Source organism: Emys orbicularis, chromosome 1 (assembly GCF_028017835.1).
Source record: "Emys orbicularis isolate rEmyOrb1 chromosome 1, rEmyOrb1.hap1, whole genome shotgun sequence".
NCBI classification, from domain to species: Eukaryota; Metazoa; Chordata; order Testudines; family Emydidae; genus Emys; species Emys orbicularis.
The window spans coordinates 219,430,091-219,445,826 of NC_088683.1; the positions used below are offsets into that span (position 1 = coordinate 219,430,091).

Sequence of the window (15,736 nt, forward strand, 5' to 3'; positions counted from 1 at the left end):
CATGGGGCACGGGTCACTTGCAGGTTTAAACTAGTGTAAATGGTGGATTCTCTGTAATTTTGAAGTCTTAAAATCATGATTTGAGGACTTCAGTAACTCAGCCAGAGGCTAGGGGGTCTATTACAGGATTGGGTGGGTGAGGTTCTGTGGCCTACAATGTGCAGGAGGTGAGACTATATGATCATGATGATCCCTTCTGACCTTAAAGTCTATGAGTTTCAACAGAATTTTAGCATATATCATCAGAAAAGAAGAATTTAAGCTAGTCATTTTATCCTTGATGAAAAGATTCTATATAATTTAAGATGGATAAAACCGTCTATCTAAATTTAATAGTGTTCTGTAGAAATTATTCATAGATCCTATAGAATTAAATTGAAAATGAAAGCCTTGCTTCAGATTTTTAATCATTCTGTAACAGAAATATATTCTCTTACAAATCTATAGACTATTAAAACATTACATTCAGTGAAGTTTTAGTTATCTATTACATTCTTTAGGACATTTTCATAAAGGTGGGCTTAATCATGTAGTCCTTATGCAGGCAAAACTGCCATTGACTTCAGTGCCAGTTTTTCCCCAAGTAAGGAGTTCAGAATTGGGTCCTATGTTGGGTGTAGCAAGACAAACTCACACTTTTTTCTGTAAAGTAACACAACCTGTTGTTAACAATCAATACTCATTGCATTACTATACCTAGTGTACTTTTTGTCTACTGTACGCCTCTTTTTAAAGGAGATGTATTCCTCAGACAATTTAAAAAATACAGGTTTCAGAGTAGCAGCCGTGTTAGTCTGTATCAGCAAAAAGAACAGGAGTACTTGTGGCACCTTAGAGACTAACAAATTTATTTGAGCTCAAATAAATTTGTTAGTCTCTAAGGTGCCACAAGTACTCCTGTTCTTTTTAAAAAAATACAGTGCACTGAGTAAAATTATTTCCCATTGTAACTCAAATTACTTTAGTGGAGTTACAGCAGGGGGCTGAATTTGATCCACTGTACTTACTTTGTGCACTTCAATGTATTAGAAAAACCCAAAATGCTACAAATACTGTATGTTCCCAGTATGATGTCAATGTGTCTAGATATAATGTGACACACCAGTGTAATTTTCCAAGTATCTGAGTAGTTTCCAAAGCGAAATAGATCCTCCCCTTGTATTCTTGTCAAGGAACAGATTTTTGCTTGTATTGATCTTTCACTCTCCTTTTTGAAGGATAAGATACATTTTCCCATTTCAAAAGATAAATATAAGAATTGAGTTCTTTCCTGTCATGTAATCTGCTTCTCTTGGGATGGGAAGGCTGTCAGAGGGGAAAGATGGAAGACACATCAATCAAACGGAGGCAAATTCATTTTTATTGTTTTCTTGTTTCTTTGTCCCTCATCATCTCTGTTCTGCAGAGCCATAATGAATTATAACCTCTAGTTCTAGAAACATCACACATTCTTACCTCCTGTTTTATCCTACTCTCATTGGCTGTATTGCATTTAGAAGGTTAAGGGATTAGTTGATCACAGTATGTATTTGTTACATGAGGAACAGAACTTAGATGGTAGAGGACTCTTCAATCTAGCACACAAAGGTAGAACAAGATCCAGTGGAATTTGATGCTAGATAAATTCAGATTAGAAATAGGGAGCAAGTTTTTAACAATGAAGATAATTAATCATTAAAACAATTTACCAAAGGTTGTGATGGATTCTCCCTCAAAGGAAATCTTTAAATCAAGATTGGATGTTTTTTCTAAAAGATATGCTGTAGTTCAAACTGGAATTAATTCAAAGTGCTATGACCTGTGTAGTGCAAAATGTCAGATTAGCTGATCACAATGGTCCCTTCTGGCCTTGTACTCTATGAAATTGAATTGTAAACTCTTTGAGGCAGGGATCATATCATATATTTTTAATACCACAAAGCTCCTAACACATATAAATAATACTTACTGACTTCCAATTCAGTAATAGCTTAATTCTTCCCTTATTTTGTTTTCTCCGAAGGGGCTTTTGGTGTTTCTGTTGGAGGCTGAATGTTGCTGTCTCTATGGCCTTGCTGACATTAGAGAAATTTACTGTGCAAAAAACTACATTCCCCCAAGCATGCTCTTAACATACTGCTTGTGCACACACAAAAATGTCCCAAACATTTTACAAGCAATCTAAGTACTGTTTGAATTATACTTGTTTCCAACCAGAGTAGCACCAGTATAATCTGAACTGTTTTGACAAGAATCATTCTAATGCCAGTGTGGACACAGATTAACTGAAACAGTTAAATATGTCTTTCCACTATTGTCCCATGATGCACCTGTGGCCTTTTTTGAAATCTCCCATAGTACACTGCTTGTAGTAGCTATGCAAGGAACAGCAGGATAGGTACCCCTCAGGTATTACAAATGAAGCAGTTTAGAACAGCGCCAGTGTTGCCATTCGGCAAACCTTGCACGTTTTCTTAGCATGCTTCAGCACAGCTAGTGTGCATGCCCTGAACCATTTACGTAGAATACAGCCAGCTCAATTAGAAACTGTTCCATTTTCTATTCAAGTCCATATTTCCCTGCTTTGATTCCATCCTTTGTGTTGAGGAAGATTGGACATAATTCCTGTTGGAGCCCATCTGCGATGATTAATTACTCCTTCTTGGCCACACTACTAAACACCACAGATCACTTCTCCTTCCACACTGCCTCCACAACACTTCCATTCCAGGAATTGAGAGACAACAGCTAGAAAACTAACCTACGTACCCAAGTGTCCCTCATGACAATGCAGAGCATTACTTGCTAGGCCAGCTCATCCATCTTTTCCCTTACTTTGAAAGCAATCATATATTTGTAGATATTTTTTCAAGTTAAAGAGTTTGATATGGCCACTGTTTGCTCCTGAATGAATCTGTAACCTTGTGGATCTGAAGCATACAAATCTCTTAGAGTGAGGCAGATAATATACAAAGAGTCCATTCAGTGTGTAGGCAGATAGGAATGTTAGTACCAGGCAGCTCTCTAAAGAATGTTATTTTGGCAGAAGCTGCCCTGTTAAAAATGAGGGAGGGAAATGAATTTGAAATGTAGCTGGCCAGCAATTACAAAGAGATAAGAAAAGCTGGCTGTTCAACATGAACTTCCAGTTGCATATTCTGGGTCCTTGCTATTCTCAGTCCCTCCTACAGCCATGGCCCTGACCAATGTTTTGATATAGTACAAAGTGCCTGTTTATTACTATTGACTGTTGAAGTCTGCACTCTGAAATGCATTCTGTCAACAGAATGTAAGTGAACTTGGTATTTTAAAGCTCTGCTATTGCAGTAGCTTAGTTTTCTTGGGATTTCCATGCAGCAGGACCAGTGTTGCAGTCCCCGATTCAAGTTGAAAATGTTACACAGGAAAACGTACCATGTAAAGGTCAGATCCAGCTGTGATCCTGTGGGTTTTTTCCTCTTATTGACACATTTATATACATCAGCCTTGTTTGTTTGTCCCCTGTCAAAGCCTAGGGTTTTGTATGGAAAACCTCATTGTTTAATGCACACTCTCTTCATGCTAAGATGAAATGGGTGTATAGCATATTACCAGATATAAAGTTACCATTCAGGGAAGCAATCGCAATCTGTATTACTTATGATGTGTTTCACTCTTCTTTGGGAAGTGATAGCCATTATGGTCCATCAGTCTAATTAGTCTTCATGATTTTATAAGAAATACATGTGTTCTTCTGTATTACCTCTCTAGGACCTCCAGACAGAGATTGAAGCTCATACTGACATCTTCCACAATCTGGATGAAAATGGACAGAAAATCCTGAGATCCTTGGAAGGCTCTGATGATGCAGCATTGTTGCAGAGACGCCTGGATAACATGAACTTCAGATGGAGTGAGCTTAGGAAAAAATCTCTAAACATTAGGTAGGAACCAAACACAAGAAAGTGCCTTCAATTAATCTGAGAGACAGAAAGGTACCTCTCTCTCAATACAAGGGCATAATTTGTTTCTGATGGTGCTATTTCATTCATTTTTTTATGTGATTCATGATATTTTGAATGTTGAATTACTTTCTAAGAATTATTAATTTACTTGGTACAGAAATGATTGTGGGGGATTAGGATTTGAAGAACATGATGAGGTTTTATAATCACAGTTGTGTTCTTGAAAAAGAGAGTATTGTGCTTAAATAGTAACTCTCTCTAAATGCAGGCTTTTTACAGAGCTGGGTATGGCTTATCAATGTGACATAAAAGAGACGTTATTAAACAACATAATAATTATTATGCACTGCATTTGTGAGGCTCTTCTTTCCAGTGCAAAACTAAGAATAAATTTACAGATGAGAGCATATGTTATTTTAGACTTCTTCTGTTAGATAAAGAGGGGGCAAAGTTGAAACCTAAAATCCAAGGGTAAAAACTGTCTCTGGGTTTCATGAGAAAACAAACTTCTTGCAAGGAAGCATACAATAAAGGGTGATGTTACAAAAGATCTAATGGAGGTGCAAACCTCTAAGGGTTTAGGATTTCTTTTCTGGAGAAACTGTCCAAGAATCTTCTCTTCATAAATATGCCTTTTACAGTAGAGAACCTGGCTCCAATGCACTCACTTTCAGTCACTCTTTCATTCGTTCATTTGTTGTATGATGGTGGTAGTTCAGAGGGCATCAAAAGGCAGAAGCATTTTCAAAGTAATGTATGAAATATTAGCTTTTGAAGCTCAAGCCCTGAGGGAGGTCAGTGTGTGTAATGACAAAAGCCATCTTCATAACATCAATCATTAAAAATAAATGAAAGATGTGAGGCTGAAAAGATATTGGTAGTTGAAGTAAAGAAGAGAAGACAGATTTCTTTTTTTTTTTCCTGATGAGCAAAAGAAAAGGGATGTAACCATTCAAAGCATTATTTTGAGTTCTTTTTCTTCAGATGCCTTTTTACCCATGAACTTGCTGATATAAAAAGAGGTTTGAGAAAAGAAAAACAGCATGTTGGCCAAACACGGGCAATTTAATAGATGAGATTTTCTACATTCCAGCTACTGCTGTTCAATTATTGATGTGATTAATCAAGTCAAAAATAGTAACCCTAGTTTATCACAGTTGCTTTATACTCTTAAATTAAACATGTAAGGCAATGGGCTTACTCTCTCAAACAGTTGGTCATAATGAAGGATTCGGAATAGCTAAAACATGTAAGGTAAAAGAGCGAATGCTTTAGCTTTTAAACCACTGAGTTCAGATATGACTGGCTAACAAATTGAAATTAGTTTGGTACTCAGTCTAGTCCCTAGGGATATTTCTTTGCATCACACGATTTGGTACTATTCACCATGATTGACAGTATATACTATAGAGAGGTTTTATAACAGAAGCTTGCCCTGCAGTGTACTGCAGGTATTAACCCAACCCATCTGTTGCTGTCTTTTATTTGCACTAAAAATAGACACTAAAAGGTGATTATTATTTGTATTTAAGTTTTAGAAAAAAGGAGGAGGAAACCTTGGTTACTGAGCCAGCATCAGCCTATTCCATTCTGAGTTTCTGAACACATTACATTTTGTTTAAAGAAAGTATATGGTAGAAGGAACAATTTCAAGGGACATTAAGGAGAGGCAGAGTTTGATTTCCATTATTATGTACTTTTTCACTGTTCCACACTCCTGATCAAGTCTGCCTAAATCAGCAAGTTTTCCCAAGGTACTTTTCACCTGACTTTAAGTCCTTGATTTTAAGACCTCAGTCCAAAATTGACTTTATTTTGATCATCTGCTTTGTCCTTTGTTAGATACTTAAATATGTATATGTATTTAAAATAGTATATATAAAAATACCTATTTAAAAAGAACATGGTACTAAATATGAATTTAAAATATATATTTTTACTTTGGGAAAAAACCCACCAACCACCATCACCGGGTGGATCGGTTAACTTGGTGTCCCCAATAGAATTGGGGGAATCAAATTTGTACAGAATTAAAAGAATGGATTAGATTGATGTTGCACTATGGAGCTTAAATGCTGTACAGTTTGATCAAAAGATGAGCATTAGGCAGCAATTCATGGACTTGGATTGGGAAAAATTATGACTTACATTGTAATATCAGGGCAAAAATTCCATGAATGATTTCATTCAATTTAATGATTTTTTTTCTTAATTTGATGTTATAAGGACACTTATCCTTCATGTTTTACAAATTCAAAACAAGACAGTGGGTAAAACCTTCAAAAGCAGCTAAGTTACTTTGGAGACTGAGATATTTTTGAAACTAGGATTGAGGCTGTTAAGTCACTGAGGTGATTTTGAAAATTTTACTCTATAGCACTCCAGGCAAAGAGGAATGAAGTATTTATTCCACAACGTAACCACCTTTTAGAATGTAAGCCATAACACGTAGGAGGCCATCCTCTTGATTGTTTTAGGAAAGCATATTTTGCTATAAAAGTGAGAGAAGGCAGGCTACATGGAGGGGTCAAGAAAGCACACTAATCACTCAGGTGATGATGTAGTGTTCTTGAGCAGGGAGGGGCCTGCATGCTCCTGTGTGCTCCCCTCCCTCATAATGACAGTAGTTTTCAAAGTGGGGGTGGAATTGTGACCTCTTGCACAAGTTTATGAGTCAAAATAGCAAGACCTTGTTGCTCTAAAAGCTTGGCTATACAACTCTATTCTCTTTACTCTACACTTTGCTGACCTGGTGTACAAGATCAGAAATTACTATAGGTGCAGTAGAGCATATTTTTAAAAATCACCTGTATCCATCAGTCCTTATCAAATCCAAATCAGGAGATCCTGAAAACCACAGGGAGTCCATGTGTGGCACTCTTCCTCACAGCCCCATTCCTTGTAGTGTATAGTGGCAGATTATTAATGACCAGACAATACAAATATTGAGTGAGATCAGAAAATGGGATGTAAAAGGTTCCCGGATAAGCAAAATTGGAGGTTAAATAGAGGCAAAATAAACTTAAATTTCAAAGCTAATATACATCTTTTGGGGGGCGGGGGGATTTAGATTCAACATTTTCATGCCTTAGCTGTTGTATTATATTGTTTGGATCTGAACTAATGCAATAAACTATTAAAAGCAGTGAAAACTCATTAGGGAGTTCTTCCTGCCAAAAATGATGCAATGGCAACATTAATAATGGCTTTATATGCATTCCAATGTGTAAGAGGGGAAAAAATATTATGCAATACAAATAAATGCAGTGTAAACAATAAATTAATCAATACAGAGATGGTCTATTCACAGTCTCATTTCTACAGTAGATCTGTTTATAGTAAGTAATTACTTGATATTATTAGGCTCAACATTAGGTTTGGCATATTAAGCACCAAGTACTGATAATGAGTAAGCAATAGAGAGGTGCTTCTTATGATGTTGATTTGACCAGGGTTATGCTTTCTCTTTTCTCTGGTGATGCATTTTATTTCTCTCACATCCTACCTTCAAATGGAGCAAACATTCTGTAGCATAAATCATTGATTTGTCTATTTATAAAGTAATCTACCAAATTCAAGGTTTACCCTATAATGTTTGTGAGGAGGAGTAACTGCATGAGTCTATTGTGTGGTGGACTAGCTGCCACAGTGGAATAGGCAAGTCGTTCTGCTTCTCTGGAGATGAAAGTTCAATCTCTGGTTTGAGGTCTCAAGTGAAGGATGAGTTGCTTGAGCATATTTAGCAAAAACAGCTGTCACACTCTGTTCAAGAAAAAAACAGGTTTGGAATAGCAGGTGTGTTTCAGGTCAGGACTGAGGTACCTCACTCAAGCCAGTGCTGATGTAACCAAATTCAAAACCCATTTAAGTGGGCAATGGAATAGTCCCTTTATCCCTAATTTTAATGATCACTAAATTAATAACCACTGCCAAGAACCTTCAAGAGTGAGTGTAGGCTGTGTTGTGACCTTAACCAATGACATCTAACCTCACCCTGGAGTGTGACTTTTTCTATTATTGTCATTGTAAGTAAAACAATTATTTCCCCTACAACTGATGCAATAATATATGCCTTGCAGATCCCATTTAGAAGCCAGTTCTGACCAGTGGAAGCGTCTACACCTCTCTCTTCAGGAACTCCTGGCATGGCTGCAGCTGAAGGATGATGAGTTAAAGCAACAAGCACCTATTGGTGGGGATCTTCCCACCGTGCAGAAGCAGAATGATACACACAGGGTAAGATCTTTTTGAATGATCTTTCAAAGGGTATACATTGCGTATAGATCTAATTTTGGATGAGAGTTAAAACCCTCTTTGTTGGAGAAAGGGTGGTGCCATTTAAAATATATTTTAGAGATAATAAAGAGTGGAATTTTCAAAGGCACCTAATGCCCCTATGCACTTTCACAATCATAGCCTAAAGTGCAATTTAAAACTTTTTTATTAATAGTGCTACTACTAATGTTTTCCTGGGTACTCTGTATTTGCCCTAATTACTCCAACCATAATGCCTCCCACTATTCCTGCTGAAACCCACTCCCCCTTCCTAATGAGGCTCTGAGTACTTAGCACCAAAATAGGACCTTCAGATCGTAAGTCCTCCAGGTAGTTTTGTTTAACTTTGTGTTAACCTGTAGCAAAAGGAAAAACAAAAAAAGAATATAGGTTGGGCTTCTTGTGCCACATCTGACAGTTGGGTGCTTTCTGACATTCCTTTATCTGATACAAGTATGGATAGTACAATGACTCTGTGGGCAAAACAGATCCACTGTTACGTCATCACACAAAATGAATAAATAAATATATTTTTTTACACATTGCTTACATAATCAGTGTTGTTGGAGAAGGGAATGTTTAGCACCATTTAAGTGTCATTCCCATACTCTTTTTGAAAAATACTGTGACAGGATGCTGAGCAGGAAGACTGCAAGATCATCACCCTGCCATGCCAGCCCCATTTAAGTGAATAAAGTGGAGCTGGCTGGAAAGAAGATGGCCCTAATTGGGGAATGAGAGCCAGCTGCCAGCCCAAATAGCCCAGGGCTATATAAGAAGTGAGGAAATGAGGGTGATGGGATGGAAGAGAGTGCGGGAGTGCAGTCAGGCAGGGAGGGAAAAAGCCCTTCCCCTCTGGGTTCAGACACAAGGAACCCAGAGCTGTGTACGCTGTATGGTGAGAAGGTGGTGGGAACACAAACTTGTCAATAAAAGCACCAGTGGTTTCAGAACCCAAGGGTCTTTGAGTGAGTTTATCTGAACCTAGCAGAGGCAGGAGCCAGGAGGGCCAGGTGCCTTCTGTTACAAGTACCATAGGATTTTTTGGAAACCTGGACAGCTACTAACAATGGCTAGAACAATCCTCATTTAATCAAGCAGGAAATAGATGATTCAGAAGATTGGTAATGGGATATGGCATCTTTCACTTCTAAGTCATGTATTGAAATGCAATCTAAACCTATAGGTACCAAAACGTATTTCTTTTTAATGGTTGATCAGCATCATATATGAAAACAGTTGCTGATCTAAGTCCAAGTGGACAGTTATGCACAGCCTAAAATTGTCATGACAATTGGGAGTCTCAGCAGAGAGACCAAGGATCAAATGGGCAAGGGCACTGCAAACTGTCCTCTTACTCCTAAAGTGAAGTCCGTTTGAGGAAGGTAGTGGCATGATATCACAATGTCATGGGGAAGCTTGCACTGCAGCTATCCAGCCTAAACCAGTATTGTGGTAAACAGGGCTATGAATCCAACATCTGCTATTAGCTTTAAAAAAAAATCCCACAAGAAGTATTCATCCAAAGGATGACACCTCTTGCTGGGCTTAGAAAAGGTGTGCAAAAAATGCATTTATGAGTCGAGCAACATTCCTATATTGTTTTATATTAACCTTATTCTGTTAATTTCCATGCAAACAGCAAGGGGACACCTTTAGGCGTTTGCTAGGTGTCAGTTCATGTGTATTTCCTAACACATCTTTAGAACTACGAATGAGACAGTTCTGTACCTCAGACTTAATCACTAGTGACATATTAAGAGCTAAAACAAGTAACAGAGATAACCCCATTCAGTAATTACTTCTTTATATTTGTGGGACATCTTAAGATGTTTTCAGCGTAAGTTGCTGTGAATGGTTGCAAGTACACAGCTTTTATTTTGACGTATGTCCCCTTTGCAGTGTATTCTGAACAAAATGTAAAATCAAGGTTCTGACCACATGTGGCATGTTTGGTATCAGTATTAGAGAGGTGTTACTCCTTGGGGAACGGGCCAGTGTTCAGGTAAATGGAACCAGGTGACTGGCTATTTTGCACGAGTTTGAGGTCATAGGGTGGGGAGGCAGCACGGTGCTGGGGGGAAGGGAGGAAGTCTGGCAGTTTAGAGAAGGAGCTGGGTTAAGACTTCCAACAACACAAAATCCCAGTCTGCCTGCAGCCAGCTCCTTAAACCTTATCTGACCCTCACAATGACACTTGTCCTCCTTTGGTGACAGTTGCCACTCCATCCCTAATCCAGAAAGCACCAAGAGGCGGCTTCAGGTTCTTGCAACAAAAGCCAGGGACTTGGGACCTCTGGGGATAAAGCCTGGGGTAGTTCCATAATGAAGGTGCTGTAGGCTGCTGGTAAAAATGTGGTGGGGGCTTATTTTAAGGAGGCAAGGAAAAAAGTTGTAGAGGACAGGGACTAGGGACCTTGTGTGGATGCAAAGAGGGGTCCCATGAGGTTTCCAGGATAAGTGTACTCATTCTTATAAGTTCAATGTGACCTCTAAAAAGCCAGTTTGAACAAATGCATTTCATGTTGAATCATTTATATTGTCAAACTTGGCCAGCTGCAAGAGGGAGCATGTTCCAAAGTCAATGGCCCTCCACTGAAAATGTCCTGTTACCTACCCTCGGTAGTTCAACCCTTGTGACAGACTACAAATGCGTTCCAGCCAATCACAGCTGCTATGGTAGGCTCAGAGGGGAGAGATTTAGGGCTTTATTGATAACCCTGAATAGCTTGAAGTGAAAGGTGAACCCATGCAGACCATGCATGTGTTATGTGCTTACGTCAGACAGCCATATTTATACTAGACTTTGTTGTTATGACCCGCCCAAAATAAAGTGTATTGCTTCAGTTCGAATATGACAAATGCATGAATAATAGTGGTGAGATCAGCATAAGAAAGGCCACACCTCCCTGCAAGCTGAATATGATACAAGTTATTTCTGGTTACTGCTCACTCCTGGGAATCTAGGAGCAGTGAAACATCCAAAAAGACACTGAACCAAGAAAATAGAGGCTAGACATAACAAATAGAGGAAACTTCACCAGTTCCTCAGAATGATTCTTCTTGCGGTACCTACCAGTGTCATCTGTCTTTTCTGGATTGAATTTAAAGTGGCAAATCCTGCTCTTGCAATTGGATTCCTGGAGATGGAACCAATGCATTTCTGCTATGCAGGGAGAAGGCATTTTGAAAAAGAGGCATACTCCCTGCAAAGCCTTATTCTGAGAAAGTTGTCTGAGAAAGGGATGGGCCAGAGGATTCACTACTGAATGGACCCAGCTATCTCCTTCCTACCCTCTCTCAAGTAATGGAGCTATACAAGGTGCATGAGGGACTACTTGAGCCGTTTGGCTGAAGTAGCTTGCACAGAGCTGCTCCGCAATTTGCTGCTTAGCTATTCTATAGCCTGTGGTAAGTATTCCTTCCCCGATGCACAAATCCCAGCCAGACTGCCAAGGAGCCAGAAAACTTAAATAATGTAGATGTTACCATAGCTCCTTGCTGCTACCCTATCTCTGCCCCTTTCCCCAAAAGAGAAAGTGTGAGTTACCGCCAAACATGGAAAGACAGTTATGAGAAAGAAATGGTTCCTTGAGCAAGGGTTCCAGTACTTAACACCACATCTAAATATTTAAAAACATTCACCGCCTTGTATACTTTTCAGTCGAATAAGGTATTCTTCACTGACCTAAAATGTTTTACAGTATCACAGTGTACTGACACGGTTTAAAAAACTGTCACATTCCATCCCAGAGGTGGTGACGTTTCAATAATGGATTAAGAGAACCTTGTGTGATTTCCATATTAGTTTAAGTTTGTACCGTTTTTTGGGGTAATAGGTGCTACATAAACATAATTGTTCACAAATAGTTGCAAAGTGACATTACAGAACAACCCAGCCCTTCTTCCCTCCTCTCTTTATGTCCCCACAGCTACAGGTACACACATGCACATGGACACACTTCTCTTGGTCACAATCCCTAGTCATTTCACAGTATCAAAGCAAGAACAGTTTAGTTACTTGTAGAAAGCTTCTTTTCTTTCTTTTCTTTCTTTTTTCCCCCATGCAGTAGCACTTTTGTAGTTTAACATGATACCTGTCTAGTTATAGGCACTTGGGTTCCCGGTGGAAAAAAGAACAAAAGATAATCTTTGAAATTAGGTCACACTGTCGACTCTTCAAAGACCTCTTGTGGAGAGGGAGGGAAGCAAGATCAGTGAAAAGCTCTGCCAGCTTCAAGTTGTCTTTGACAGATTCTGTATTGGCAGTTTTCAGTTTTGTTCTCTGCTGTATTTTTCCTGAATGGCATGGACCTTGTGTCACTCTACAGATTTCCTGGTCATGACAGCAGACATATATTATTGCCTTAATAATCATGGTGTCATGGCTGGATAAAATACATTATGGTGAAATCATGCTAGCAATAAGTATGTGCATGCATGTGTTGTTCCTGGTATGTCCTGACAAGCTACTTTCCCCTCCCCGTTTCCTGAGCATTTTACTAGCCAGATCATTCTTTATATTATTGCCTAAGAAGTTTATGCAGTGATGTTTATTAAGAGTTAATAACAATTAATAGCAAGTTAATTAATACATTGAGGGGGCATCCCAGGGAAACCAGGATAGCAGTGACTGTGTTGAAGCACAGTTGTTGCCTGAATACATTCAGTGGTAGTGTAGACATGACTATAACCTGCTTTTTTATTAATCTAGGTAGAGCTTAAAGAGGGCAATTTTTTCTAAAAAAAAAAAAAAAAAAAAAGTATTTATCCTGGAAAGCCATAGTCATCCTGAATCCATTTAATTCCTACTCCAAATCCCACTGAAATGGAATATTGGGAGACTTGTCTTTCTACAGGATAAGGGAGTAATATTTTGTTTTACTGATACTGCACTGTCCTTTTCATTGTATTTTCATCTCTCAGTTTAAAATATCTATACTTTCCTAACTGAAGAGATCTAAGGACACCCTAGAAGCTCCCCACAAGGGGCTAGTGGAGGTCTGAGATGAACTAATCAATATATGCATTATTAAAATGGTGGACAGACTGCCATTACACCTCTGGTGCTGATTACAAATAGAAAGGCTTAAATAAAGCAGCTTACTTGTTCTTTTGTCAGGTCATATATTATGCATGTTCGATTTCCTCTGCAGTCACCACAAAGTGTGGAAGAAATTCAAGAATTCAATAAAATTAGCCTGAAATCATTGGTTGTAAATTAGACATTCATTTAGGTTAATTATGTTATCAATGCTAGGCTGCTTACTCTTGGCATGCATTTGTCAGGGCTATAGGTTGATAAATTCCCCCCCCCCCCACACCCCAAAAAAGAGAGAAAATGTCAGCTTGTTACCATTTTTGAGCTCTACCATTTTGAGCTAACAGCTACATTCAGATGAATATGCCACACTAAAAAGAATCTTAGCACAGAAAAGCCAAGAGTGTCTTCATACAGTGAGAATTTCCAATCAAATGTAGCACTGTGGAGTGAGCACATCCATTTTAATGAAGTGCTATGGTGCACCCGACTTTGCCTCAGCCTAAAACTTTTTTGTTCTAATTGCTGCAATGTATCATTTAGCCTGCTTGATGTTTGCAGACCAAAATGAATTCAGCAGGAGGGAGAGAGGACAGGGATGGGTGCCACGTCATGTTGGGAATTATTCAAACACTTGGCCTATGCAGACTTACTTCATAGCATCAGCAGCTTGACGTAACATGCAGAACAGAACACTATGAAGAAGAGGCGATAAAGACACAGGCACACTTCTTCTGGGTGTCAACACAGATCTTTGTTTAGAGCTATATATAAAATATACCATGGCGGGATTGAAGGTTTAAGCCATTGCCAGTGCTGTAAGGCTATATATCACTAGCAGCTCCAGAAGCCATTCTGCATGAGGCAGATACCCAAGTATCCCCTATTACAGGATGGAGTATACCTTCCTTCCCACCTGTCCTAACTCTGGTGTCCTGGAGAAGGGAAGGGAATATAGCTGTGTCCTCTTCAGGGAATCTAGTGCCACTACTTCTAGTGTCCCTTGCATCAGGGACAAAGGTAAGGGAGAGTGTTTTGTGTCCTCCCCACCCTTTACACATCCACTCAGCTAGGCACAGGTTAGCCCACAGTGTTCTGCCAACAGCGGAAGCTGTCTGAAGAAAGGTACCTACTCCCCCTTCCCAGCAGTGCAGGTGAAAACATGCACTCCTACACAGCCATTAAGACATGGAAATTGTAGTTGTATTGCTTTCTTCATCAGAGCAGCTCTGCCTCCTTCCTGCTTTCTTTGGGCACAAGCAGGGAGCAGTCCTTTGTCCATACGTTGCTTCTTTGGATTGTTTTTAAAATGTAAGCTTTTCAGGGAAAGGATCTATCTTCTGGCATGTCTATAAAGCACATTGCATCCCTTGGGTAGTGGATAATAACGATAGGCTAAATCTAGGGGTTAATTGTGACCCTATTGGGGAAGTCTGCAGATTCCCTTTCTCAGTGGAAGCTTCTGAAAACAGGATATATCCCAGCACACAGACCCTGCACTCTAGAGGGCTGGATTGGGGTTTACCCTTCTATAGGATGAGCAGGAATGGGATCCACGTGAGAGATAAACGTAATAGTTTTTCCTCACTTGTCCTTCCCTCCTCTTGCACATCATGCTGATTTGGCCATTACAGTTAGCAGATACAAAGACTTATGAAACAAAGGCAAAATAGCATTGTTTCTCACTCATACAAATCAAAATGTCAGATTCTTAAAATAGTCAACATTAGAGTAAGCATAAATCATAGAGATGCATCAGCAAGAAATTCTTCTAAATGACTCAACTTGGATGGTGGTATATTCAGAGAACAGCCTAAGTTCGTTGATGTCCATTGCGTAGTTCAACTTTAGTGACTATATGCCATGCACTTCAAGAAGGGACTCAACATTCTTCAAATGATTTTACTGATCTCAAGATCAAGAGTCTCTTACAATAAGTTCTCATCCAATTCATTGGGAGTTCTCAAGTATTTAAAAAAACAAAATAATGTAGTTAGTTATTTAGCTTTAAACAGTAGCTACTGTGTACATGTGCTTAACTTATTTGACAAAAATGTCCCAGAATTGTTAACATGCCAACTTTTTCATCATGAACTGCAGCTGACACTCTCGTTAATAGTCATGGGAGGAGTTCATTTGGGGGCTCTGACATTTAATTTCAAATGTAGTTCACAGTATAACACTGCTCTACAGCCAAAATGCTTCTGAAATAAATGTAGTCAAACTTTACTAATTCTGGGTCACTGAGAACGAAAATGATGCTTAAAATTGTTGATTGGCTCTAGTTTTCAAGATATGCTATTGGGTCGGTATATACGACCCTTGACTTGGGAATGGCGGAGGATAAGTGAGTTATAAAGGGAAGGGATCTCAATTTAAATCAGAAATGACTAAAATACATCTTTGACTGGATCTATGAATAAATCTATGACTGGGTTTGGACAGTACTTGCTTTTTAGGCAAAACAATGAATGATGCAATCTGAAGCTGGTATTGC

General features: G+C 38.9%; 1 protein-coding gene across 3 annotated transcripts in view; it reads left to right on the forward strand.

The window, feature by feature from the left end:
• DMD (dystrophin) overlaps positions 1–15,736 on the forward strand; it is a 1,466,768-nt gene that overhangs the window by 1,160,330 nt on the left and 290,702 nt on the right. For all 3 annotated transcript variants that reach the window (XM_065405744.1, XM_065405758.1, XM_065405751.1), the window contains 2 exons: positions 3,730–3,902; positions 8,003–8,159. In XM_065405744.1, coding sequence (XP_065261816.1) covers positions 3,730–3,902; positions 8,003–8,159 — 330 coding nt within the window. The remainder of the gene's footprint in view (positions 1–3,729; positions 3,903–8,002; positions 8,160–15,736) is intronic.